Source organism: Tinamus guttatus, unplaced genomic scaffold (genome assembly GCF_059628265.1).
Source record: "Tinamus guttatus ecotype Peru unplaced genomic scaffold, ASM5962826v1 Tinamus_guttatus_pri_ptg000272l, whole genome shotgun sequence".
NCBI classification, from domain to species: domain Eukaryota; kingdom Metazoa; phylum Chordata; class Aves; order Tinamiformes; family Tinamidae; genus Tinamus; species Tinamus guttatus.
In genome coordinates, this window is record NW_028288806.1 from 92,840 (window position 1) to 118,433 (window position 25,594).

The 25,594-nt window shown below is 45.3% G+C and overlaps 1 protein-coding gene across 1 annotated transcript in view; it reads left to right on the top strand.

Moving 5' to 3' along the window:
• Window positions 1-493: 493 nt before the first annotated feature.
• The window catches only part of CASQ2 (calsequestrin 2), a 32,123-nt gene continuing 7,022 nt past the window's right edge, over window positions 494-25,594 (top strand). The window contains exons 1-7 of the mRNA XM_010213744.2: window positions 494-760; window positions 14,259-14,343; window positions 15,823-15,923; window positions 18,277-18,388; window positions 19,833-19,906; window positions 20,892-21,022; window positions 24,746-24,791. Coding sequence (XP_010212046.2) covers window positions 527-760; window positions 14,259-14,343; window positions 15,823-15,923; window positions 18,277-18,388; window positions 19,833-19,906; window positions 20,892-21,022; window positions 24,746-24,791 — 783 coding nt within the window. The 5' untranslated portion in view covers window positions 494-526. The remainder of the gene's footprint in view (window positions 761-14,258; window positions 14,344-15,822; window positions 15,924-18,276; window positions 18,389-19,832; window positions 19,907-20,891; window positions 21,023-24,745; window positions 24,792-25,594) is intronic.

Below are 25,594 nucleotides of genomic sequence, written 5' to 3' on the forward strand. Positions count from 1 at the left end.
CCTTCTATTTTTGTTCACTGCTAGTAGGGCGGATTGTGCCATAGTTCTCTGTACAAATGAAGCCTGTTCCTTCATAAAATCTGCCTGCATATTCCCAGCATCAACATCTTCCACTCACTGCCTCCCGCTCACTGCCTCTCACTCAGATGCTGCGGAGTGCCAGCAATCCCTCAATAGTGTCATATCTGTCCTTTTTATTCATTGCAGGGTTTATTTTTAGCCTGAAACAACTGCTTCCTAAAAATGGAGTTCCTAATGACACGGGAGCCGGACACAGCTATGTAAGGTATCCGGGGCTTGGCCTGACAGCTTCTCCTGTCTGTCTCTTTGTTTTGAGCCCAGGACTGCCAAGCTTGCTGCTTCCCACCAGCCTTGAAGAGTTTGGACTGATCATTAGGAAGACAGAAGAAAGAAACTCAGTTCAAGCTTCACCCAGGGTCTTTGGTCTTCCTCTTTTTTTTTTTTTTCCTCCAAATAGAGAAGAAATACATTCACCTGCCTCCCACTCCACCCCAGAGGTTTCTCTATGAAGGCAACTTGCTGGATTCTGGCAGGTTTTTACCTGCTTTTCTGCAGCAAGGCAGAAGAGGGACTAAATTTCCCCACTTACGATGGGAAAGACCGAGTGATTGACCTGAACGAAAAGAACTACAAGCAGGCCCTGAAGAAGTATGACATGCTCTGCCTGCTCTTCCATGAGCCTGTGAGCTCCGACAAGGTCTCCCAGAAGCAGTTCCAGATGACAGAGATGGTCCTGGAGGTAAGCAGCAGTGCATGTCTCAGCTGGGGTCAGTACCGGTGTCCTTTGGAGTTCTGGAAAGGAGCCATGGGAAGGACAGTTCAAGGAGCATGCAGGAGGGCACCCAAAGGTCTGGCTATGTAACCTGAATTTGGGATAGCCCCTGGGTTCTGCAAAGCCCAAGGAGAAGGCCATTACTGTGCTGCTCTGAATTGTTTCCAGGAAAAAAAGCCCCTCTACATCATAGGTCAGAATCCCATGGAAAACCCAATAATGTTTAAATTGCAGAGACATGAACTCGGCTCAGCCGAGCTTTTCTCAACCTCCACACAGATTTGGTTTTGGAGCTTGAAATTTTTAGATCTCTCCTCATTCTAAGCAAGCCAGTTCCCTCCTTGTAATCTGGATTCAGTCCCACTTTCTATCCCGCTAGGAACAATCAGTCAAGCAGTCTTTGCTAAACTGTGCTTCAAAAGGGCGTCCTAGCTCCCCTTCTCTAAAGGTCCCAGTTCCTGCTGCACTAAATCCCCCCCTTTTTTTTTCTCCTGGCACTCAGTTGCCTGCCTGGAGTCAGGCTGTAGCTGTTCGTTAATGCAATCATTCACTTTGGTGCCAGAGAAACGTATTGTTTAATCTTTGGTGTAGGAATGATTAAGTAATCCTCTGTAAAGTAAATCACAGGAAAAACTACAAAGTAGATTCACCGCATTCTTTCTTATAATGTAGCTGCTCACACATCAGAAAGCTGGAGTCTTTAGGGGTCCATTTTTCTTCTTAACTAAAGAACATATTTGGAAAGAGAGAGAAAGCTGCAGAAGAAAAACAAATTTTGTATTTCTGAACCAGCAGCACAATGCAGTCTTCCCCTATGAGAGCGGTGACTGAATTTGAAAATATACTTGTTTAGGGTTAGGATTTAGAAAAGCCTAATGCCAAGTAAGCTTAACAAGTAAGATTCAAGAGTTAACCAGATTTTATTGACTTGTCAGGAAACAGTTAATTGCTCCAGGTGAATGACCAACAAGCATTTGGCACAGAAATGAAAGATAACCCTGGAACTCCAGATGAAATGTTTATGCTTGGTGGTATAATTGCACTATTATTTAATATGGTAGTTACTTTGTGCTACATAGATGGCAGGCAGTTACTAATTACATATTTATAGAACTTTTCAGAGCCAGGCATGTTGTGGCCTATAGATTTTACTCACAGCAAATATACCCATGCTAACAGTTAACCATATCAAGAGTGCTATAACTACAGTACAATATGAGTTAATGATTTTGTTTGTAGAGTTTGATTCTACAGTGAATACATTAGCTAGGACTATGGAGATTTAGTTTCCAAATGCCTGTGCCATGAGCTTCATACAATACTTTGGGCAAGAGATTATGACTTAAAATTACAGCAGATTTTACATAATTGTAATGTTCCAACTCAGTAATGCTCAGCTGCCAACTGACCATGCCACACACCTACTAGCGCTTGTGGATTTAGCCTCAAAGTTTCCCAAGCACTTGCAATGCTGATTCAGGGCATGTCTAAGAGCTTCACAGTCTTTCCTGGACTGGGAACCACAACCGCAAATTCACAGCCCAAGCGCAACAGCAGTCTACAGACTGCCACTGCTTTGCCTCAGTCACCCATGGGAACTGGACTGCAAAAGGGTCTCAGAAGTCACTAAGAGACAAAATCCTGGGATAGGACACAACCCAGAAAGGTTCTGGAGCTGCCCATTTCTGGGTTAACTCAGCCATCACAGCACTCATGAAAGTGGACAAACTAGGTTTTAATTGAATCCTTCCCATGATGGAGTACAGAGACTCACCTCCCAGGAGGCAGCTTGACTATCAAGCTGTAACGTTATTATGCAGTGGCGATCACTGTCACCTCTCCTGCTGGAGCTCATCCAGCTGTGTGACTTCATACTATCCACCAGACCAGGCAGAAGGAAAGAAATGGCTACAGCAGCTCTGTGGCTGAGGTGAAACTGATTCACCTGGGAGATTAAACACATTACATCAATCTCCCTGGGGGAAGTCGGGAACTGAACATGGGTCTCCCATAATTTAAGCAAATATTTGAATACTGAACTTCTAGGTAGGTAGAGTAACAGGGCCTCTCCTTTCAGCCTCATTTGGAAAAAGATGGCTGGTGCCCATCAGGAACGCCTTATGTGTCTATTTTCAGGAACGAGTTCAGTGGCTTGAATGCTCAAAGGAAGGTCCTTTGACCCTGAAATAAGGTGTCTAGGAGGCAAGCATGCCAGTCCTTAATATTCCCTGCCAACTGACTTGGGGGTCTCCCAGCCTTGGGAGCTGACTGTGGTAAAATGCCTTTCTGGAGCATCTAACGTTTTTCCACCTTACTGCAGAGAGAATTTACCTGCAGTAAAGAACAGGATATGTTGATTCCACTGCTTGGCACACATTATGTCCTTAGTTTCCCTTCCATAAAGCGGCACTGCCCTCCCTCCTTAGGAATAATAGGGAACCTTCAACCAAAACTCAGACAGGTATGGAGCTAGGCAAAGATCTGAACTGGGTCATGAAGGGTTGTCTTGATGAATGTGAGTGACTGCATGCACATAGAAGAATGAACTTAATGAACGTTAAGTCCAAAAAGCCCCAAAAGAGTCCACCCTTTCTGTTTCTCCCATATACATCAAGTCATTGTAATTATAAATTATAAATAATTTATAATTATAAATATAGAATGTCAAGATCAAAAACATCAAGAAACATCACAGACACCAAAAAAAAGAACAAGGATTTTCCGCAAATTTGCTAGTAGAAACTCCTAGATGTGCTCAGATAGTAGATGGCATGGCGTGTTGCAGAGGCAAGGAAAAGTCCCAGCAGTGCCTGACAGTTCAGCTCCAGAACCAACGACTGGTTTAGGCTTCATTATGTGATAAAGCCACCGCTACAAAGCACCCAAGTAAGGGAAAATGCACTAAGAAAGATACCCCCTCCACTCCATGAAAAGTTATCCCTTGACCATGAGGCAATACTTCCCCCGAAATGTGTGTAACTCACAGTCAGGAACAAGCACACACTGGGGCTTCTCCCACAACTAAGAAACCCATGAGGCTCTTATAAGGGTTCTCTGACATCTAACAAGCATTGAGCTCATGTAGCAACATTTCCTTCAATCAGGGCACTTCAGTCCCTTCTTTTCATTCCAGCTGTTCATGAAGCTTGCAAGAACTTAATTATATTTGAAACTCCTGTCTCTGTAAGATTCAGCTGAAATGGGCCAATACCTTGAAAAATTTTTAGAGGAGGTAACTGACAGACTAGAGAAAGAGAGGGCACATAGAACAAGAAGGGTAGAAATCAATCTAAAAACCAGACATCCCATCAGTAAAATTAAGCACGTATATAAGGACTCTGTCAAACCAAAACTACAAAAAGCAGAGTGAGGAGAAATAATGTTTCCCCCAGAAGCCATAACTCAGCTTTTGGGAAGACTTGGCACAGCCTGACACCACGCAGGCCTGACCTGATGAGCTTCAGGCCTATGAGAGACTTGCTTGAGAAAAGCATGTGCTCAAGCCTAAATATGCCATTCTTTTGTTAAAACAGCAAAAGTTTCCTCCAAGTCTTTCCCACACCAAAAGTCTGGCCTGCTGAACTGCCACTGTCAAAAGCACGGGTTGTACACCAGAGATTCCCAGAAAAGGGATGCTGCCACTAACTTGACATTATAATGGATAGCTCAGTCTCCTGTTCCCCATGCCCATGTATATTGGCATCCACCATTGGATTTCCACACAGGCTGAGGTCTCTTTCCCATTTAAGAAGGGAATGAGTTCCTGCCAGGGCAACAAGCCTTCCTCCCAGACAAAGATCAGCAGGGAGCACCCCAGCAGCTGCTGCCACTGCCTCGGCTATGCTGCCTGGTGAGGACAAGGCATTAGGACACTTGTGTGCAGCAAAAGTAGCTTCTTGCACCAGCCTTTGCACAGGGCAACAACTCCAAGGATGGCACTGCCAGCCCTTCAGGCGCTGGTGGAAAATCTGGGAGCTGGTAAGGAAAACGTTTGGAGATTATCCATACTGGGTAGCATGGAGAGACTCTAAAACAGCAACTCCAAGACAAGACAGCATAGCTTACGCAAGGGGAGGCTGCTGCACAGCTCAGAGGAGAGGGTAATTTTCCTGTGCTCTCCCTTCCCCCAACTCTCCACTCTGCCCCACCAGCAACGGAACAGCAACCACAGGGCAATGCAAGAGGTTAATCTAGGCAGTCCCGGAGCTGTCAGTAGCTATTCCTACTTGGTGGCAATGTCTACAAGGTCCCTGCAGGCCCTGCAAAGTGAGCACACTGGAGCAGCAAATGATACAGCCAGACACAAGACTTTGCCGTGCTTCTCATGCTGAAGCAGTCTCAGCTTTACTTGAAAACCAGTAAAAAATGAGACCAAATCAGGGAAGCTGAAAAGAGTCTGTTCTACTTCTTCTGTCCTTCGTAGCTCTCCTACCCCAATTCTTCTTGTCTCATGCCACAATTTCCTTAAAAAAAAGGATCAGGTCTTTTAATGCAAGTGTCCTTAGGCTGAAATTTCAGGGAAAACTACCATAGCACAAACCAGTTTGGTTAGATGTTAGAAAAGGACATGGTGGTCCCTTTTCCAGATCAGCTTCAGGATCAGAGGTTGGTCTCTAGCAAAAAGTGACAGAGAGTGTGAAATTCCACAATATACTTGAGCAATTCTGTAATAAACTACACAAGGAAAATATCTCCTGCAGACTTTGGGATAGAAGTCCATGAGATCACATTGCATCTCCCTCCTACTGGCCAAGCATTACCACTGGCTACTTGTGGTGGGAGGAGGAAAGACAGACTTTCAATTCAGCAAAAGAACAGGGTTAAAGTGGGGCTAAGGTCTAGCTACCAGTTCACTTGAGGGCAATGATTTATTTTCAGGAGTTCAAGTCTCTGCAGCTCCTCTTGTGAGCTCCAGCTCAGGATGAAAAAGTTGGTGCAAGATCAGCTGTTTTTCAGGTACTTCTGCCCACATTGTCTTGAAATCTCTTGAGAACAGGAAGTTCCTGTGAGAGTTCAGAGCTAGAAAACAGAACTTGTCTGCTTCTGATCCAACATGGAAAGAAAGTCTACAAGCTTATATCTGTGCAGTTAATACCATGTAATCCCAGAAGTTTATCATCGATAAAGAGTTCATCTCGATCTCTAGACAGCATACAGGATATAAAGTCATGCATTTCCTTTAAGCACTCACATCTGTCTTCCACAGACAGAAATTACTACCTTCTTTCTTTGACAATGTTCAAATGAAAGTGCCTCAATAAGATTTCCTGGGCTGGGTAATCATAAGCACAAAACACATTCATCGATATAGACTAGATGACTCTACTCACAGCATGAGCAAGCGGTGCCAGAGATGAAACATGCCATGGAAACTGTCAGTCCCTACAGAGTAAGCTCTCAGGGTAGGAGATGAGGCACACCTGAAAGGGAAGGTGTGTGCGGAAGCCTAGCATGAAACCACTTTGTACATACTGGTAATAAAAGAGAGGTTTGGGTTTCCCCAGCTACTAAAGTAGCAATTGCCACTACAGCTAAGTTAATGCAAAAAAAAAAAAAAAAAAAAAGGAGGGAGAGAAAATGAGAAGAGGAAAAAGTGTGTATTGATGTGTATTGACTACTTGTCCTTCGAGACTATGTGAGCAGGTCTCAGTTCAACAATGGCCAGCAAAGAAACAGCATGGATTTTCTGCAGTAGCACTAGGAGGATTTTACCCACTGACAAACTTAAGTTACAGAAAGCCCCCATTTTGTGGCTGGGGACATTGAGATCCAACAACAAGTATACACTTTTGCTATACTGTATAGCAGTAATAGAAAAGATTTCCAGGACTGCCCTGCTTGTTATTGCCTACTGTCTTTCTCTAAAACACCTCTCTTGGTCCTCCACTTTGGCCTAGCTGCAGAACTGCTTTTCACATGAGACTCCAGTTTTGCTGCAGCACCCCTCCTTGAAAGACACTGTTCATGTCTGAAGAATGCTGGAGTGGAATGTGCTGACAGCAGTTCTGTGGGCAGAAAGCAGCAGTAATCCCAAGCCCCAAAGAAAACTAAGCTGGTTTCATCCAAAGACCAAGTGTTTGAATGCCACCTGGAGACATGGCGGCCCCCGTAAGCTTGGGTTCGACACTGACACAATGCAAGGCTAAGTCCACTTGGGCTGAGTGGGCTTTCCCAGCTCTGGAGTGAGGAGCTGTTATCACCCTCCAGTTGGAGAGCAGACAACTCCTGTGGGTGCCATGCAAGACCTCAAGTCATATAGATAACACCTCTGTGTTGTTTTGCCAGTGCAAGTGCCCAAGCCATGAAGAAAAACTTTTAGAAGTCCATCCTTTTCCACCACAGCCCTCTGCCATACCAGTCACCCAGCAAAGTGGTAATGAATATTTCCACTGCATTCCTGCTGGGCTAATTCCCATGAAACTAGATCTCATTCTTTTATAATGACATGCCTTTGCTCCTATCCTAGGCATTGCAAGCAGGGGCCTCATGCCGCTCAGTGGGATGAGCTTGAGCTCACACTCACCTACACAGCGGACATGAGTAGTTTTTATAGTTAATTTCGTGCTGTCTGCCTGGACCTTGACATTTCTGAGGCATCTGCCCACAGGCTGGGCAGCTGTTCTTCAGTGAAGCCGACTGGACAGTGGGCTGCCCTGCACTTGCTCACTTAACCTTACTCCACAGCTTAGTCTGCCAGTTCCCTTCATCTAAAACCAAACTAATTAAAGCCTGTAGCTACCCTTCATCCATGCCTAAGCTTCGTCTGTGGGGAGAATGAAAAGGGAATACAATATTTCTCCTCAAACACTCAAGAGGGAGAAGACCTATTTAAGCACAACGCCTAAGGACAAATGGGCTAGGAATAAACCAAAGCTAGTATCTAGGAAGCTCCTAAGCATCAGCAGAAAAAGAAGTCAAGAAGAAAACAACCCCAGTGAGTTTTAAATGGACCTTGACCAGATTATTAAGACATTAGGTGACATAGTCCCACGTTTGATGGCTAAAGATGTCTTTATATGCCTCTATCCCTAAGTAATAGGGACTCAGACAAGAAATCCATGCCCTGGGGAAGTACTCACTTCGCAAAGTCCAAGCCCTCCTTTCTTCTCCCCCCGCCCCTTACACATTGGGATTTACCTACATACATGAGAAAGCACTGGCTGAAGAAATAGAGCAAGCAGCATCACTGAACTAAATTCCCTGCAGGTGACTGCAAAATAGCTGCTTGCTCCTTCCGTCCCCTGGCACTCTGCGCCAGCCCTGCTGATGGTGCTCATTCCTCTGTGCTGCCTGGCACAGCTTTGGCTAAGATCAGCTGTAAAACATGATACGTCCTCTTTCTGGGAACACTACCCTGCCGTGGCAGGAGATGGTCTTCAATCAGCTAATAGATCCCTGACATCTCAAATCCTACTTAAGGCACTCGCTGCTTTTTAAAGTTTTCTTCAATTCTTGCCTCAGTTCCCTACTACTATTCAGTCTTATGTTAAAAGGTCTTTCTCATCTCAAGGACCTGTTCTGTTCCCGCAGGGCCCCTCATATTAATTTTTCCTGCAAAACCAGGACAGAGCTCATCCTGAGCACCTGGTCCCAGCTCCCATCCACAGTGTCCCAGATTCTCTGGGGTTTCAGATGCACTGCCTTAGAAAGGCTCGTTCAGAGGACTGAAGAAGATTTAAGAAAGCTCTTAGCCTGACCATAAGGACATAGCTGCCCTGGGCACTATTCAGCATGACCTGCAAGAGCTGAAGAAACCTTCCTTTTGCTGCTCTCAGAGTAGGGAGCTCCAGTAAAAAGGGGACCTGACTAATAGGGGGAGGGATGTGTTCACTCACCCCCACGCACAAGTGGTCCCGTGCGCCCAAGCTGCCCAGCTGAGTCGGCAGGGCAGCTGTGATGCAGGGCCAGGGAGCACTGGCAGGGAGCAGCAGCAGGTGGCCTCTGCCCCGCGAGCTCCTCGTAGTGCAGGGATTGGCCCCTGTTATCTCACGGCCGGGGCGGCTGCACTCGGCCTTACAGTTCGCTAAAATTAGGGATGCCTGCTGCAGATATAAATACAGCCCTGACTATGTGAAACCTTTGGGGAGGCAGCCAAAGAGCACATCATATGTCTTATTGGGCTCAGCTACTGCATGGCAGTAAATGCCCTCCAGCAGCGTTCCTGGAGCATTACCTGCAAAAGGCACCTCCTTTGCAGGGCCTCCGCAGAAGTGACCTTTGGGTGTTCCATATTTGGAGACTTGCCTCTTAGTTTGAGGAGCAGCAACCCCCTCAGAGGGCAGGTTCAGCAGTAAACAGCCTCTTTCAGTGAGCTCGGGTGGTAGAAAAGGGCAGAAAGGTGAGATGAACCAGCTCTCTCCAGGTCCTACTGCCAACAGTATGGCTTCTCCAGTGGCCATACCGAAATTTTGCTGGTGGGAGGTGTAAAGGGATGCTACAGCAGACAATACAGCATTGGGAAGTAGAGAGATCTCCCGCTGCACTCCAAAAGACTGCCCACCTCTCAAGCAACAGGGTGGCCAACCATAGAATAAAGATTCAAAGCCTTTGGTGAAATATTGTAGCCTACTGCCATCTCCTCCTGCTGTTTCTGAAAATAAAAATCTCTAGTGCTTGATAATGTGCAATCATCATATCAGCCAGATTCTGACCATCAGCATAGACTGCAGCTTTGAAGAAAAAGACAGTGGGGCAGGAATAGTTGAGAAGCAGAAAGAAGAATGCATCACTTGAGGGACAGTCTCTTCTCAAGTCCTGTTGCTCTTCCTTGAATTACTAGAATTTTGTTCTTTCACAGAGCTGTAGCTCTCTCTATAATTTTTTTTTCTGCCATTTGATAGCAAATGGCATAAAATACAACATTTTCACAATGGCTGTTTCCTGAAGCTGGAATAAGATCGTGGGCAGGTGGTCCATCACATTTTTTTTTCTATTTTATTTTTAAATAGACAAAACAATACTGTCATTTATTCTCCTTCAACTGGGTGAAACTTTTGCTGCTGTATAACCTAAGAGTTCAGAACAACCCTTACCAAAACACTTCAACGCTTCCCAACACCAACCTCAGTTCAGACAGGTATAGTAGCTACGAAGCTGACTTGTTCTGGCAGGGAGTTGTTTTCTTTCCTTTCTCATTATTCAGATTTCCAGTAACTGTTTGCACCACATGAGATGAGGGGGTGCTTGTGCACTTGGTGGCTCTGAAGCTTCAGTTTCGGCTGGCACCTCTCAGCTCCCAGAGGGCCAGACGTTCCCTCTTGCTTGCCCAAGTTAAAGGAGGGATATTAGCTAATGGAAGTGGGAGAAAGCAGGAGTGCTCCTAAACACAAACATCCTATTCTCAAGCCTGCTTAGGACAGAGATTGTGATCGTCAGGCTAAAAAGGTGCATTACAAAGACTTCAGACACATGAGAAAAAGGCAGCAATGTGCATATGGGATATGAGCTCATAGGGGACTGTTCATATTGCTCATACTCCAAGCCAGTTCTGCCTGCCTAGAGCTCCTTCTGTACTTCATGGACAGCGCAGCCCCACCAGTTATGTCCTGTTTTTCCGCAGGACAGTTTCTCTCCTCCATCTCCCTATGCAGCTGTTGAGACTAAATTACTTTTTGTTGAGGCTAACACAATGACAAGGGCTCTGGCTGACCAAGACTTCAAGCATATGAATTTAAAGGTAGGAGGAGGAGGGGTTGGGTTCTTATATTACAGGCTCCTCTGTCCCAAGGTCCTGAGCCAAAAGGATTGTCAAGATTAGAAACATTATCTACATTCAAATCCCACTGGCATTATGGAATCAGAAAATACTGTAAGGGGATATATAAATGCTTGATACTGTAATGAGCAGGAGGCAACCAGCCAAGCTGCTGTTCCTCTGGCATGCTCTAAACTTCGCTGCTTAATGAGGTTCAAATATGCTCATGGGAACAACTTCATACCTAGGCACTGGGCAGACTCCCCCACCCAACGGGAAAACAAGGGCAACAGCAATGGGCAGCCTCTAGGCGGCTGGCACTTAAAAAAACACCCGAGGTACCAAAACCCTGCAAAGACTCCCAGCTCTTAGGCACTGCCACAGTGGAAATTGCTCCCGGGAGTGTCATGTTGCAGAAAGATTTCCCCAGCCCAGCACCTTCCAGGCGCTGCAGATGAGCACATGCTGTCCTGCATGCCTGGCATTATCTTGTTAGCATGAAAGATCCAAAGAAGGCAAACTGCCTCCATAACCCACAGCTCAGACGTACACATGGACATGCACATGGACGCTCTCAGATGCAGAACACTGTCATATCTCCTCTTAGGACAAGCCTGTTCAGAGGAAGATCTCCAAACACTCCTGCTCACTGACACATACATCTCCTCCAAAGTTTGTCCAGAATACATACACACACTTTAGTATTACCAGACCCAGCTGCCACTCTACAAGGCTCTCCAGATACAGTCAAACAAACCTTACCACACAGAAAAGACTTAATGTCACCTTTTTTTTTTTTTTGGCCTCACAAGCCCCAATGAAATGCACACTCCCAGAGTCTCACACAAAGAGGCTTTCATCCTATCACCTTATAAAACTGCACATGCTCACAGCTGCATGCATACTCAGCTGAAGAGCTATCTAGTATGCCCTGCATCAACTCCTGGTCAAAGAATTCTCTCCTGAAAACATCCTTCGCCCCCGGCTCACATGCAACCACGTGTCTGTGGCAGGTGCTTCAACCTCAAATGATGAAGGCACATTTCTGAGATCCTTGAAACACCCCCAGGAAACCCTAGCCCGTCTCCTGTTTGCAGGAATCAAGAAAGATTGGGTTCATACTACCTTGGTTTTGTCTGCCTCATGGCTGCATAGCTACAAGTAAGTAGCCAGTAAATTTGTAACTAGATCAAGAAAATTGACTTGAGACACAGACTGAATATCCTTCTTCTCTTAGGCTTGCAATATTTTATCTCTTAATAATAGAGCATCCAGAACCTCAAGCGTTGACTCTGGGGAACTTGCTGCTGGTCCACACAACCGCCTTGGTGGAGAGATTTTCCGATAATGTCCCCTGGAGCTGATAATCCCACAGGCCCCGTAATGGCAGAGACAGATCCCCATAACATGGAACAAGAAACAAACTACCACCTGCTTTGCATATGTCTAGAAAGTTTACAGGAGGTCTGCATTTTACACTGCATTATCAGACATCAGCTGCTCTAACATGGATCACATTGGCCTGAACCAGAAGATGGGACACCAGACTAGTCAGATCCATGCTCTGATGTAGCAAGATGAGGAACTAAAGACTGATACTCCATTCTGGCACTATCCACTGTAAATCAGTAAGCACCCTAAGTGTTGAGCCTGTCCTCTACTCCAAAGAGCAAGAACAGAACAGAAAGCAAAACCACCAATGTTGTATCCTTTGTAACACATAGCACCCTTTTGCCTCATACAAAGGCAGTTTCCCCTAAGGACAACAGGCCCAGCAACTGCAGGGGAATTAAGATCACAGTAATTCTATGTTTTGCTATTCTATGATGAAGGTGTGAAAGAAACTGGAGCAGGTCTGAGTACATGGTGTTGTAGGGGATGTCCTCCAGAAAAAAAAGAGGGGCTGTAACTGTATGACGGTTTGTTGAGAACATGTCTTTCAGGAGGGCTTATGTACAGGCCTGGGATGCATATTTGGTGGAAGACGACAATCATGTTTTCAAAACTGAGATTACTTGTAGCAGGAGGCTGTGCCTTCAGTCTCCACTAACTCTTGCAAGTGGTCAGTGCAGGCAAAACTAATAGCCTTTATCAGCAGCAGGGGAGTAGGGGCTGTCCATCCCCAGATGCAGCAGCATCAAACTCTTGGGGGTTCAATCATTTTTTTTTGGGGGGGGAAAGGAGGGGAAGGCAGAGGAAAGCAACACAGAAATAGACCTGGAGGAAGGCATCCTTCATAAATCATGCTAAAAGCTAGCTGTAGCCTTTCTTCTGCCTCCCTTGAGTCACCCAGAGCCAGCAAGGGCACAAGAGACAACAGCTACATCCTAATGAGGACACTGCTGTCCTGGAAGCCCGCAGCCCCTCTTCCTGGCCTCACAGTATCCCTCTGCCATGTCCTGCTACCCCAGCACCCTAGTTTCCACCCGCTATGCATCTTCCACAGCATAACCGCAGCAAGGGCTCCGGGGAGGATGGCAAGCCAGCCATTTCCATCAGAGGTATTCCTGGGCTGGAGAGGGAGAGGAGGGGGAGGATCTCACAGCTGCTCTGTGTTCTCCATACATCAGTACAACCCTTGGGGGCCTCAGGCATTCTTGTGGCAGGGCTAAAGGAGTCATTTGGTGCTGGTTTCCTGGGGCTGCAGCATTTCTGAGGGGTCTGTGTGGAATTTCTAGAGTCTTAGAAGGTGCCATTCCCACAGCAGGGCACTTACAGAGCATCTCTCCTTTCCTTGGATATCTATTTTCACAAAACAAGCAGGAATGTGATAGCTTCAAGAGGCCCCTTCATGAAAAAGGTTGGAAATTGGACAGGAGTTTCAGAAGTTACAAAAAGACAGCCAGGAGTGTGACTGCATCAGCATTATGTCCTTTAGCTATCTGGGAAAATAGAAGACCAGGAATTGAAAGATGACTATAGCCTGGGCAGGAAACATTATTTAAAGCATTTCATAAGAAAAGGGACAGTTTCAGGTGTTAAATTTTAATCTTATTACTGTGTTATTACTCTCCAACTCATCTCCACTGCTCCTTGAAAAGACATGACTCTCTGGTTGGTTCCAGAGATAGCATCTCCCACTTTCCCTCCTCCCCACAACATCTCAAGTCAGCACAAATCAGAGCATTTAAACGCTACTGGGTCTGGGTTTCCTTTCTAAGACACCGAAAGAAAGGCATAAAAGATAGAAAAAAAAATCTAAGACCAAAAAGAGACGTGGGGTATGGAGAAGGGTGTCTAGCAATGCAGGTATGACTACTTTTAGGCCAGGAGCAGCTCTGCATCCCACTCTTTAACGTTGCTCAGGGCATGCTTTTTTTGATTGCTTTTTTTGTTTTGTTGTTTACCATAAACCATTAGCTCATGGTTTGCAACTGAAGCAGCAGGACCATCACCTCCACTTTCCAGCTGTCTGATTTTGAGCATCTTCAGAGTTAAAACATCCACTGTGCCCAAGTGGAGCCAGATGCACCAGAATATGAGGCAGGAGAGAGTTCCTTGTTTTGTGCCAACAAAGAGAGCTTTCTCCCGCCATGCTCATTCCTTGGTATAACCAAGGTACTCCAGGGCAACCCTGTGGTGCAACAAGGGGAAAAGATCCAGTCCTTCTGATCTGGAGGCAGCATGTAATGTTGCCTTTCCATCAGTGTTACCTACCAGCAGAATATGGGTCACTTGTTTTTATCATGGCATCCTAGCAAGGCATGAAGTCCTTTAAAATCCCTATAGCATCTGTATCACTAACTCTCAGCTCTCTGGATTCCTTCACAGCTGGCAGCTCAGGTCCTGGAACCTCGGAGCATTGGCTTTGGGATGGTGGACTCCAAGAAGGATGCCAAGCTTGCCAAAAAGCTAGGTGAGTGCTACATTTAATATCTCTGGAATAGCATGGAAAGAACACTGTAATGATGCCAAACAGCCATCCCCAGAGAGGACGGTCAAAAACTTGTCCCAGGGGCAGAGGGTGGTGATGGCAATCGCACACTGACAATCTCCTCACCCCAGCCTGGGGAGGATCAAGTGGGAGGCAGGAGTAAGCTGGGATCCTTCCAGCAAAAGGCATCCTGGTTGAAAGTGTTAAGAACAGCTAAAAAAAAGCCCATTCATTCTGTAGTGATGACAGGCTCACAGCTTGCTGAGCAGAAACTTTGAGATGTCTTGGAGTAAAGGCACTCTTTGTGCACAGAAGTAGGTCTGACAGTGATGCAGATCTGAAGCCTACAGAGACATCATATAAGTCCTCTAAACATCACTTTACCTACTACCAAGCCACCATATTGGTGGCTTAAAGCCACCACATTGGTAGCCAGGTGCCAACCCTTTCCCACTAACCCCTTCTTCCCACTCCTATGCTTCTTGCTCTCCCTCTCAAGTCCATTTGTGCAGGGACTCCTACCAGGAGGGGACACCTTTGCCTCACAGCTCAGCTGGAGACAGGAGAGAGAAATGTAGTTTTGTGGTTTGCTCCCCAGAATAGAAGAAGCAACTTCCTATGAAGGTGAAAGGTTGATGACACTTCCAAACACAGCTGTGTTCTAGTGGCTGGCAATTTCTTCATCACTGAATGCACAAAGATTTTAAAAATACTACAACAAATACTACAAGTATGGTGGTGGACACTTAAACCAAACCAAGATTTTCTGCCTCTCCAAGAGGCAACAAACTAACACCCATATTGATCAGCTGTAGTGGTCCTGCCATTACACACTGCAGGAGCTTAATATTCCTGATACTGGATCCTCTGCCAAGACATTGTGGCATTCAGTCATCAGGCCAGTGATGTGTCATTCAGATCTTCCAGCCTGCATCTTGGCATCTCAACCATTGGTTTCTAATCCCTTTTCTAAGTCTAGCTAAGACTCAGAGCTTAAAGCTCACTTTATTTTTCTGGTGCTTTTTATATCCACCTAGTTCAATATTCTGTAGGCAGAGATTGCAGCCCTGAAATCCACACCTATATCAGATGCTATTTTCTCTAAAATGACAGGCTGTACAAGTTTGGGACGTCAGTTAGAATCCAGTATTATTTATTGCAATATGGATAGCCAAACTGAAAAAGTCCCTAAAACAGCATTTTTCCAACTGAGACCTAACTGTGATCCAAGTGAGAAGTTCCCAACATTTGGGAAGAAATTAACACAAGTTCTGGTTGAGGTCTGAAATATTAGTCACGAGTTTGCTCAGGTTGTTTCTAACCGAACAGGCTCAGTGACCTGGCAATGGCATTTTCCCCAGGACGCACTCCTAAAATAACAATCAAGATGCTCCATTATAAAAAGAGCAATGATTTTAGTTACGTGTTGACCACATTATGTTTCCTGTCTCCTCCTTTCAGGCTTGGCAGAAGAAGGAAGTCTCTATGTCTTTAAAGAGGAGCGATTAATTGAATTTGATGGGGAACTGGCCACAGATGTCTTAGTGGAATTCCTCTTGGATGTAAGCACTGATAAGCCCGGAGCTAGAAAAAAATCTCCCAGAAAAGACCTTGCAAATACTCACCTCACTAGAAAACACAGCTTATCTTTATTTACAGCTCCATATTTGTTTGCAGCACACTGGCATACAAATGATATTGCCAACTTGTCGGAATACAAGTTCTCAAGGACGCTAACACCTTTATAAGCCACCAACCACTGTTACCTAATTGATATTATGCACTTTCATATCTACTAGGTGCCCAATTGCTTCATCAGGGAAGAAACAACATTCCCATGTAATCAGTGGCTAATCACCCACCTCAGCAAGCCAGTACACAAACACATTGTAATTTGCAAAATCATTCATCCAATTTAAAAATATATATAATTTTCCCCAAAGCATTCAAGTAGTAGTATCCCCACCACCACCAAACTCAACTAACAAGAGCTCGATTCATTGAGGGAGGGGGACCTTATTCTCTGTGATCTAGTTACCCATTTCTAGACAAACAAGACAGTGTACTGCTGCCACCTCTGCAGATTTATGGAACTGCAGCACCCTAACTTTGAAGGAAACATGGCTCTAGATTTGTTCTTCTCAGATCATTTGGTCCATAGGCACAAGTAAGTACTCCTCCCTGTGCCTAATTGCAAAAGGAATGTCACTTCCCTCATCAACATTTTGCACTTCTCTCCCTTTGCATCCTAGTCCTAGGAAAGGTAATAGGCTAGATACAAGGTCTACATTTTGTGATGAAAATTTTTGGCCTCTTCCATATGAGGCTTGTCAGTCTGAAGCGCTCAGAATGGGCCCTCTTATTATCTATGCTCTGTAAATGGAGAAACTGAGACAAACAGGAATATTACAATTCATCAACTGTCATTCAGAACCAGCAAAATACAAAAATCAAAGGTGGCTTGCTGTAGTCCTGGGCACATTCTCCGCCAAAGGAATTTCATGGCCTGTAAATTTGACTTTACTTTGAAATGAGTCTCTTTATGAGCACTGATTGCCATAACACAGCTAGGAGAGTCTCTCTTTGGGACGAGGAGCAGAAGAGAGGCAGAGTTAGCTTCACAGTTTGGCAGGACCTCACCCTGGATGGTCACCTGCATTAGTGAAAGCAAAGTGCCTGTTGCAAGGGCCATGGTTCAGAATGTGATTTCATACCATCCTTTTAAAGCAACATGCAGAGTATGTGCATCCTCTCAGCCCCACACCAGTTCCACCAGTGCCCTTGGAGGGACTGTTGGCCACAGATGTTTCCACAATCCAGGGTAGTCACAGGGCTCAAATTCCCTGATTCCCAGGGCTCAGGCACCAGAGGGCACTACTGGAACGAGCATATCCTGGTTTGGTGCTTCCCATGCCCAGCTCAGCAGAAATCAGCAGCGGCACAGTCAAACATCTGAGCATCATTTATAAGCTCTTTTGTGATGCTTGGTTTGCTGCACTTTGCAGTGTGCTGCATATAAATTGTGTTAAGCAATAAAAGGAAAAAAGTGAGAATTTCTGTTTGTATGTTTTCCACTCACAAGGGAAAATACCCAACAAAGCAGGGAAATAAAAAAAAATACACCTGTGGTGCCTGGGCAGCCTGATCTCAAAGGAAAACAAACCCAGTCATGCAAGTTTTACAGGGGCCTGCCTGCATTTTTTTTTCCCTATACCTAATTTACACCAGTACTGCTGGGCAAAGCCAGACCAATTCCCCTCCTCTTCAACTAGCTAAGGAAAAGAGAAGTTTGTCCTCAAGACAGGCTGCAGCTGCAGGTAGGTCTTGAACCAAATACCTCATCAAAATCATTAGGTAGCCCACCCAACAATATGGGTTTAACCCATGTTATGTAGAATGATCAGCCAGGAAAACACACATCTACACTTTGCACTGCTCCACAACATCAGTTGCCCACCCTCTAGCACATCTTTTTCCACACTGTTCTCCAGAAGAGACCGCTTTAAAATGACCTATTCCAGCAAATTACACTCAAAAATAAATCAATCACCCACAATCCTAGTGCCAGCTCCCTTCAACTGTTCTCCCCTTTTCCCCTCCAAAAGCCAGCTGCTACTGCTCCTCCTCATCTCTCACCACAGCAGGTCCTTCAGCATGCCTTTTCACCACCCAGGCCTCTACTTCTCTGTTTACACTTCAGCCTATGCAGCATGCCTCCTAACAGCTCCCTCTGAACATGACCCATTTCTATAGGTGACCCCTGTCTTAAGGCAGGGAGCATTAAATACAGTTGCCAGCAGCAGAGAAATGGGATGACCTCCTCCTCCCCACTTAGGTCACTAGTAACATAGCCTGTCAGTCATAGACTGGGACTGCAAATCACCACATTATCAAACACATTTTTTTTCATGGCAGCTGCTGGAAGACCCTGTGGAGATCATAAACAACAAGCTGGAGCTCCAGGCCTTTGATCAAATTGATGAGGAGATCAAACTCATTGGCTACTTCAAAGGAGAAGACTCTGAACGTGAGATGAATGTTTTCCTCATGGGGGTTGAAGTCTTGAAGGGGGGAAACTGGGGGTGGAAGGGATTGATTCTTGGTCATCAATACTAAGGGAGCAGCAGTACACACTGGATCATGGCCATGTCAGAGTCACTTTCAGGAGATGGAAAATGAAGGGAAATGATTGCAGGAAAGTTTCTGCTGCTAAGCATGAACTCATTCCTCTGCTGACAGCAGTATTCCTTCTGCAAGGTGTCTGCTGGCAAGGGAACAGGGCGATAATCCAGGCTCTTCTGCTAAGAGAAGTAATTCTACCTCACTCCAAACCACATGAGACCACAGTAATGCTGAGAGAGCACCTAAAGGGAGCCACATTCCCCCTCTCACAAGCAGTGAGCCCAGGAGGTGTCAAAAAAAAAAAAAACAGGGAGACGAACGGAGAGGGGGACATACATTCAAAACCATCTTTGGGAAACAGACACACAAGAAAACCCTAGCAGTAAGCAAGACACTTCAGGGTAGCATGGCAGAGGCACTGAGCTGTTTCTCCCTGCTGAGCCCAGGGGCAGCTGAGGTAAGCAGCCAGCAGCCCACAGAGAAGGGGCTGCTCCCACACCCTGGGACATACGGCTCAGGGATGCTCACTGGCATCCCAGGATAAATGTCCTTAGCTCTCCCAGAGCTAGAGAAACCTTCCCCAACATCTTTTCCTGGTAAGCCCCAGCAGGCTCCTCATCCAGCCCCATGCACTCCCTGCTTACCAAGAGGTGCTGGCACTGTACACACACCACAGGGCTTAACACCCACATGAAGACCGCGTCCTTTAGCAAAAAGTAAAGTGTTCCTACCTGTTCAATAAGGGTATCAGAGTGCCTACCGTACTGCAGCAACCCCTTCACCTCTCTCTTCTATTTCCCTGCTGGCTCTAAACCAGAAAGGTGGAAAATGACCCTTATAAAGAGCTCCTGCCAGGTAAAAAGTATCCTTCCCAAGGCCAGCTGAAGGCCTTATGTCAATAAACAGCAAAAATGTATGTCCTTCCTTTCTCCCTGCCACCTACAGGAGCTCACCTGCTTGTGCTTGGTGAATGTTTAGGGAATCGTAACAATTATTAATACTAACATGACTCAATCTGAGTCTGAGTACTGCTTTGTGCAAGAGGTAACTGCAGGAACCCTCACCTGCAGGCTGGAGGTGCAATCTCTCAATGGGCTCCTCAGGGCTGCAGATGTGAGGCCCCAGTTCTGGGATCTATAGTTTCCTGAGCCCTATGTGGCAGCACCAAGTCTGTCCTATTTGCTCCGTATGAAATGGTTCCTCTTTGTAAACCCTGGAAGGGTGAAAGAAACATAATACTATCATCTGTCATATTCTGTGATAGCATATATTTGTTCTTGCCTAGTTCTGATCAAATCATAGCCAGCTGTATGCAAAATCTTCTCCTCATTCCACTTTTCTCTTTCCAGATTACAAAGCATTTGAAGAGGCAGCTGAACACTTTCAGCCATACATAAAATTTTTTGCCACCTTCGATAAAGGGGTAAGTGTGCAAGAACTCCCCTGTAAGACGTCACAGCCTGCTTTCCACACAGCTTAGCAGCTTTCAGTTACAAAGGTTTAGGCTCTGAAGTAAGAAGTTAAGAGCAACCTTCCCTAAAACTCCGCAGATGTGAAGGTTTAGCTGGGTTGGTGAAAAGAATTGGAGGATCCAGCCCACCATCAGTGCCCAACCACATTTTCCTGTATCTCTGTAGATGGTACCCAGCCCTCCTAGGCCTTGAGTTGCCTCATCACTTGGACTGTCCTAGTGGGCATGTCACCATGAAGACTCAGCAAAGCTGGCGTATAGAAATGTGAATAAGGTTCCTTTTGCCTCACTGTGTCTCATCTTCTTTGCAGTTGAAGACCCCCAAATTTCAAATGGACGAGAGAGGCCTGTCTTAGGCTCCCCATGTCCCTGTGAAGACATGGAAAGAACTAGTCTGTGAGGAATAGATGTGGGATGCTTGACTAGGGGTCACAGAGACACATGGATCAAAAAAGTTGTAAAGTGCAAAAGGACACTGTGTTTATCACATGACCTCACTCTATCCGTAACTTCTGACTTTACATGGTGTTTTCTGAGAAGCTCAAGATGGTCTTGAATTTAATGTCTGGCTTCAGTTTCTCATTCTGAGCACCCCTGTAACTTGTACTGTGTGTGTCCACATTTGGGTTTGGTCCTGTTGCAAGATAAAAGGTCACTTCTGCAGCTTGGTGGCTTATTTTGGTTTGGATTTGGACCAGACCCATCTGGTCATGAGTGCACGACTCTAGTCTTAGTTTGACCCAGTGCTTAAGACAAGTGGTGTAGAAAGTGTCAGCATTTCTTTGCCAGGGAAAGATTCATTCATTCATGGCCAGCTCTGATAATGTGTTCTCTGTGAGACAGTGCCTCAACCTCTGCTCTGCTACCACGGGAGACCCTAGGTAGGCAAAGAGGCATGTCAGACTTACTCATGTGTGACCTTCTGCCACTGCAACAGGTTGCCAAGAAGCTAGGTCTGAAGATGAATGAAGTGGATTTCTATGAACCATTTATGGATGAGCCTGTTCACATACCTGATAAGCCTTACACAGAAGAGGAACTGGTTGAATTTGTGAAAGCACACAAAAGGTATGTAGAATGTAGGATGTTCCTGGCTATGGGAAGTGGGTAAAGGTGTCTGCCATCATAGGCTTACCCCTCTCGAGCAGCCTGTCTCAATAAAAGGGAAGATGACTACCACTTTTGACTGTTTGCTGCTCCAGGTTTGAGAGCTTGGTGAGTCTTCTCCTAATCCCTGAGATACAAGCAGCAGTACTGCTTGTGACTACAAGCAGTGACTGTGGCTACAGCCAGTCAGCACATGGAGCTAGGACAGCCCAACTTCCGTCCTCCTCCTGGGGTAGTCCTCTTTTAACTAGTAGAGAAGTTTTCAGGCAGTAAAGAGTGGTAAGCCTGTCCTGCTTGTTTATACTTTTTATTCAGGTGTCTACAGAAATGATTTTCTCTGTCAGGTGAACAAGAAATTCTGTCCAGTCCTCTCCTTCACCAAAACAGCTTTATTAATGGCTATACTCCTCTCCTGATGTGAGATAGACACCAGGGTGGTACACAGACTCTGAGCTTAGAGCAAAGGTAGAGGACTATGATGGATTAAGTGGAATGGCACCATGATTCTGCTCAGAGTGGGTGCACAAGGCAGGCCCCTTCAGGTACAGCCGTGTTGGCCCTATCTGGAAAGATGCTGAGGACCTACCATTTTTGATCAAGTCAATGGGCACTGTGGATGCTCCATGCTTTTTGCAATCAGGTCTGTGGCATAATTGTTTAGGGACTTGGCTACTTGAGGAGCCCAGGAATCTGAAAGTGACTGGAAAGCCTGCTCCTGTGTCAATGCACAGACTTAAGTATATAGACACAGATGTCTATGATGTGCTCTATTTTTACACCCTTAAAAATACAGTGCAGGGTAGTCACATCAGGTGTCTGCTTCTCCTGCACCTGCATCTCTTGGAAGGCATTCAAGGGACAAGAAAAAAGTTCAGTAAAAACAGGGCCATGGATACTGTTAGAGGATCAGAAATAGGATTGAGCTGGAGATTTCTGCTCATACACACAGGGTTAAACGTATAGCTAGGTATAGAGACAGGAGATTTGTCCCATACAGATTCAGACTTGGAAACAGACCTCTGCTTCTTCTGAAATATGAAGGGGTCTTCTATCTCCCATGTACTCTCAGGTCATTTTGCTGACCTCCTACACTTCCTGACCACAGCTTTTCCCATCTTTTTTTCCCAAGGTCTTTCTGTCAAACAGCAGCATCAGGAGGCTGATTAAACACAGTCAGATAAATGCTAGTCTAATAAGGCAAGCTCTCCATCAGCACAAAATTGCAGTGGAAACCCCCTGTGTCTTACATATTTCAAGATGCTATCTTGAGCTTGATAGGAGTGGGGGAATGTGTCTTTTATTTTGTAAGAGCCAAGGCTCAGAAGAGAATTAGAAGAAGTCTTGTGAAATCAGATGTGTGAAATCCCAAATCTGCCAAGGTGCTGTCATGAGAGGGGGATAAAACCTTTGGGTCATAGTGATATGTTCCCAGCAATTAATATTTCTTCTTACCTTGCTGCCGCTAAAGCATCTTAAGCCAAAGGCTGGAAATAGAATTAGTCAGATACAGAGATGATAAGGCATGTAAAGAAAATGAAGCAACTTCAGCAGTTACTGCCTGCTAGTTCCTTTTAGACAACTTAGAAGAGATTTCTCCAGTGCAAGATGGTATATAAGGGCCGCTTTCTTCCTTCCCCTCACACAGCAGACTTTTTCGCTTTATTCCAGACAGGAATTATGAGATATCCTTCTTCTAAAGTGCTCAAAACCTTTGACATCTCTTCACCCCTCTGAAGGAGGAGAGCCTACCCTACATCACTAGCAGAAGCTCCCTATAGTCACCAGTACCCCACCGCTTCTGCACACCTTAAGCAACTCCTTCAAAAGTGCTCCCTCCTCCGCTCCCTCCTCCACTGCTCTCCCTCCATCCTGTCTCATTATCAGTGCTGACATGGGCTCATCAGAATCACAGGTGTGTGCACTATAGGGTGCACAGCAGAGTTGTTCATTGCCTTAAGAATATGCTCTATTCTAATCTTTAGTCATTTCCCTGAGATTTCTAGCATTCGTTTTGTCTTTTTGCCTTCAGAAATGACGTTTTCCTAAAAATATCCACCGTCACACCTGGACCTCCTTCCTAAGCAGCAATAACTAATTATAACTAATTTAGAACTCATTGTTTCACATGTATAATCATTTTTTCCCATGCGCGTTATTCTCTATTTGTCTATTTCTGCAGCTGCTCAAGTCAGAGGAGATCCCTGTGCAGCTCTTCAGATGGTGTTGACCACGTGATCAATTGTGTACAATAAGCATTTTTATATCTCACTATTCACCATTTTTTTCAGACTAAGTAAGAATATGTTATGCATATGATCATGCCAAAGCATTTGCTATGAATTTTAACTGGTTAATACTCTCCATAGTGAAAACTGACCTTTCATTTCTACCTTTCATTTACTATCTTCTAATATCATTAACGCACAGGAGGGCCTCCCCTCTTGTGTCATTGCACTTAGTTTCTTTGATAGCCCCTAGTAAGTGACTTTGTCAAATGCTTCTTTAAATGCAGTAAACTGTGTTGACCAAAATGCCTTTACCCACTGGCTGACCTGCTCCAAGAACTCTAGTGGATATGTGAAGAACAACATTCCTCTACGAAGTCACATAGTTCTTTATCCTCTTCTATTTCTTCAAATGTGTATTAATTCTATTCTTGCTAATGGTTTCTACCAGTTTGTCCACATGGAAGTCACCTTCCTGGTCTTTTTAAACCTGCAAAAATGTGATTGTCATTCCTTTCATCCACCCTTCTGGCAGTAAGGCACACTGAGCTGACAGATTACACACCTCTAATAGCACAACATCAATTTCATATTTGAGTTCTGTTGGAATTCAGAGACTAATACCATCTGGTCTTGGCAGCTCACTACTCTTCATTTTACCAATTTGTTCTGACACTTGTCCTTACAACAGTTCCCTAGACCTGTCTGCTGTGAAGGCCTGCTCTGGTGGGGAAACCTACCCAGGCACCCTGTGTTACAGCAAGCAGAGATGCAAAGAATTATTTTTGCTCTTCTACTACAGCCTTATATTCCTTAAGTGTCCTTAATTCTCAGACACTTCTCAGTCTGAAAAACTCTTTTACAGACTTCCTGTTCCTGATGTGGTTGAAAACATTTGCTACTATTTTTCTTGCCTTTTGTGACCTATCCCCAAATTTGATTTGGCTAACCTTGTGATTTAAAATTTCTTGCCAGGGTTATTCTGCCTTCTCTGTTTTAGCAGAATTTTGAAGGATTTTTATTGTGGAATTATGCTTGAGTAAAATTAGGGAAAGAAGGGAACAAAGCCCAGTAGGCAAGCAGGAATATGAATAGCTCAGGGACTGCAGTACAAAACTTCATTTGCTCAAAAACTGAATGGATCATCTCATGCGCTCAGCTCCACAGGGTGGAACAAACTGCAATGTGTGGGGATAATTCACCAAAGTATTCCAGCACAGAGGGCCATCTCATCTTCCGAGACACAAATAACAGCTGCAGTGACTCTAGTGGGGGCAAGGGCAGAGTTTTATCACTGTAAATGAAAGGCTAATTTGACCTAGTGTGCCCCTAAGCTTGCTTTCAAAATATGCCAACTTATGAGGCTGACGCCAGCCACCAACCAAATGTGCCGCGGGGACCTTTTCCCATCAGTGGACTGCTGTCTGCATCCTCAAAGCAAGTCCTTTCTTCTTTCCAGGGCTACCTTGCGGAAGCTGCGCCCAGAAGACATGTTTGAGACCTGGGTAAGCATATGCGGGTGGGAACCCCTTCATCTTCTGTGAGCTTCTAACGAGACACAAAGCCTTTCAGGCTACCAACCTGCCTCATGAAAGCTCCAAAATCTGAGCAGGCAGAAACACCAGCTTTACTTCCTTGCAGAGCATCTGCGGCATTACGGACATGCCGGCTGCTTTAGGAAGAAGGAAGAGCCTTGGTTATAATGTCCAACATCCAAATTGAAACTATACACATAAATGCTTTGCTGAGCAAGGATGGATAGCTGAATGAGGGCCCAGTTGCTTCTCAGAAAGAACCAAAGGCTAGCAAAGCATGCCAGGTGGACTCAACAGTCATAGCTCACCTCCAGTTCTGGACAGGAACAGAGAGGGAGGACATAGGATAGAAAAGCAATTTCCCAGCACTGTAAACAGCGCTGATTCCCACAGAACGGCTATTCCAATCAATGGACGAATAGAAGCTATTCTTAATTAAGTAACTACCCTAGCTGGTCCGAAGGTATCTGTTGTGAAGTCTCTTTAGCAACCATAATATGACTATGTTCATATGCATCTTTAGGAAGGATTTTCTCAGCGACATGCAGGTTTGTGGCAGGGTGACCTCAGCAGCCTGTTTGCTGGGTGAGTGATGGCTCTTGTGCTGAACAGATAACTAATGGAAATTGTGCAGGAGCAATTGTACAATTCGGAATCCAAATGAGGACAGGCAATTCCATTAATTATATACACTATGGAGCAAACAGCGCATTGATTGCACTTCTCACAGCGTGAGCAAACCTCACGTTGGAGCTTGTGCAGAATTAACCCGC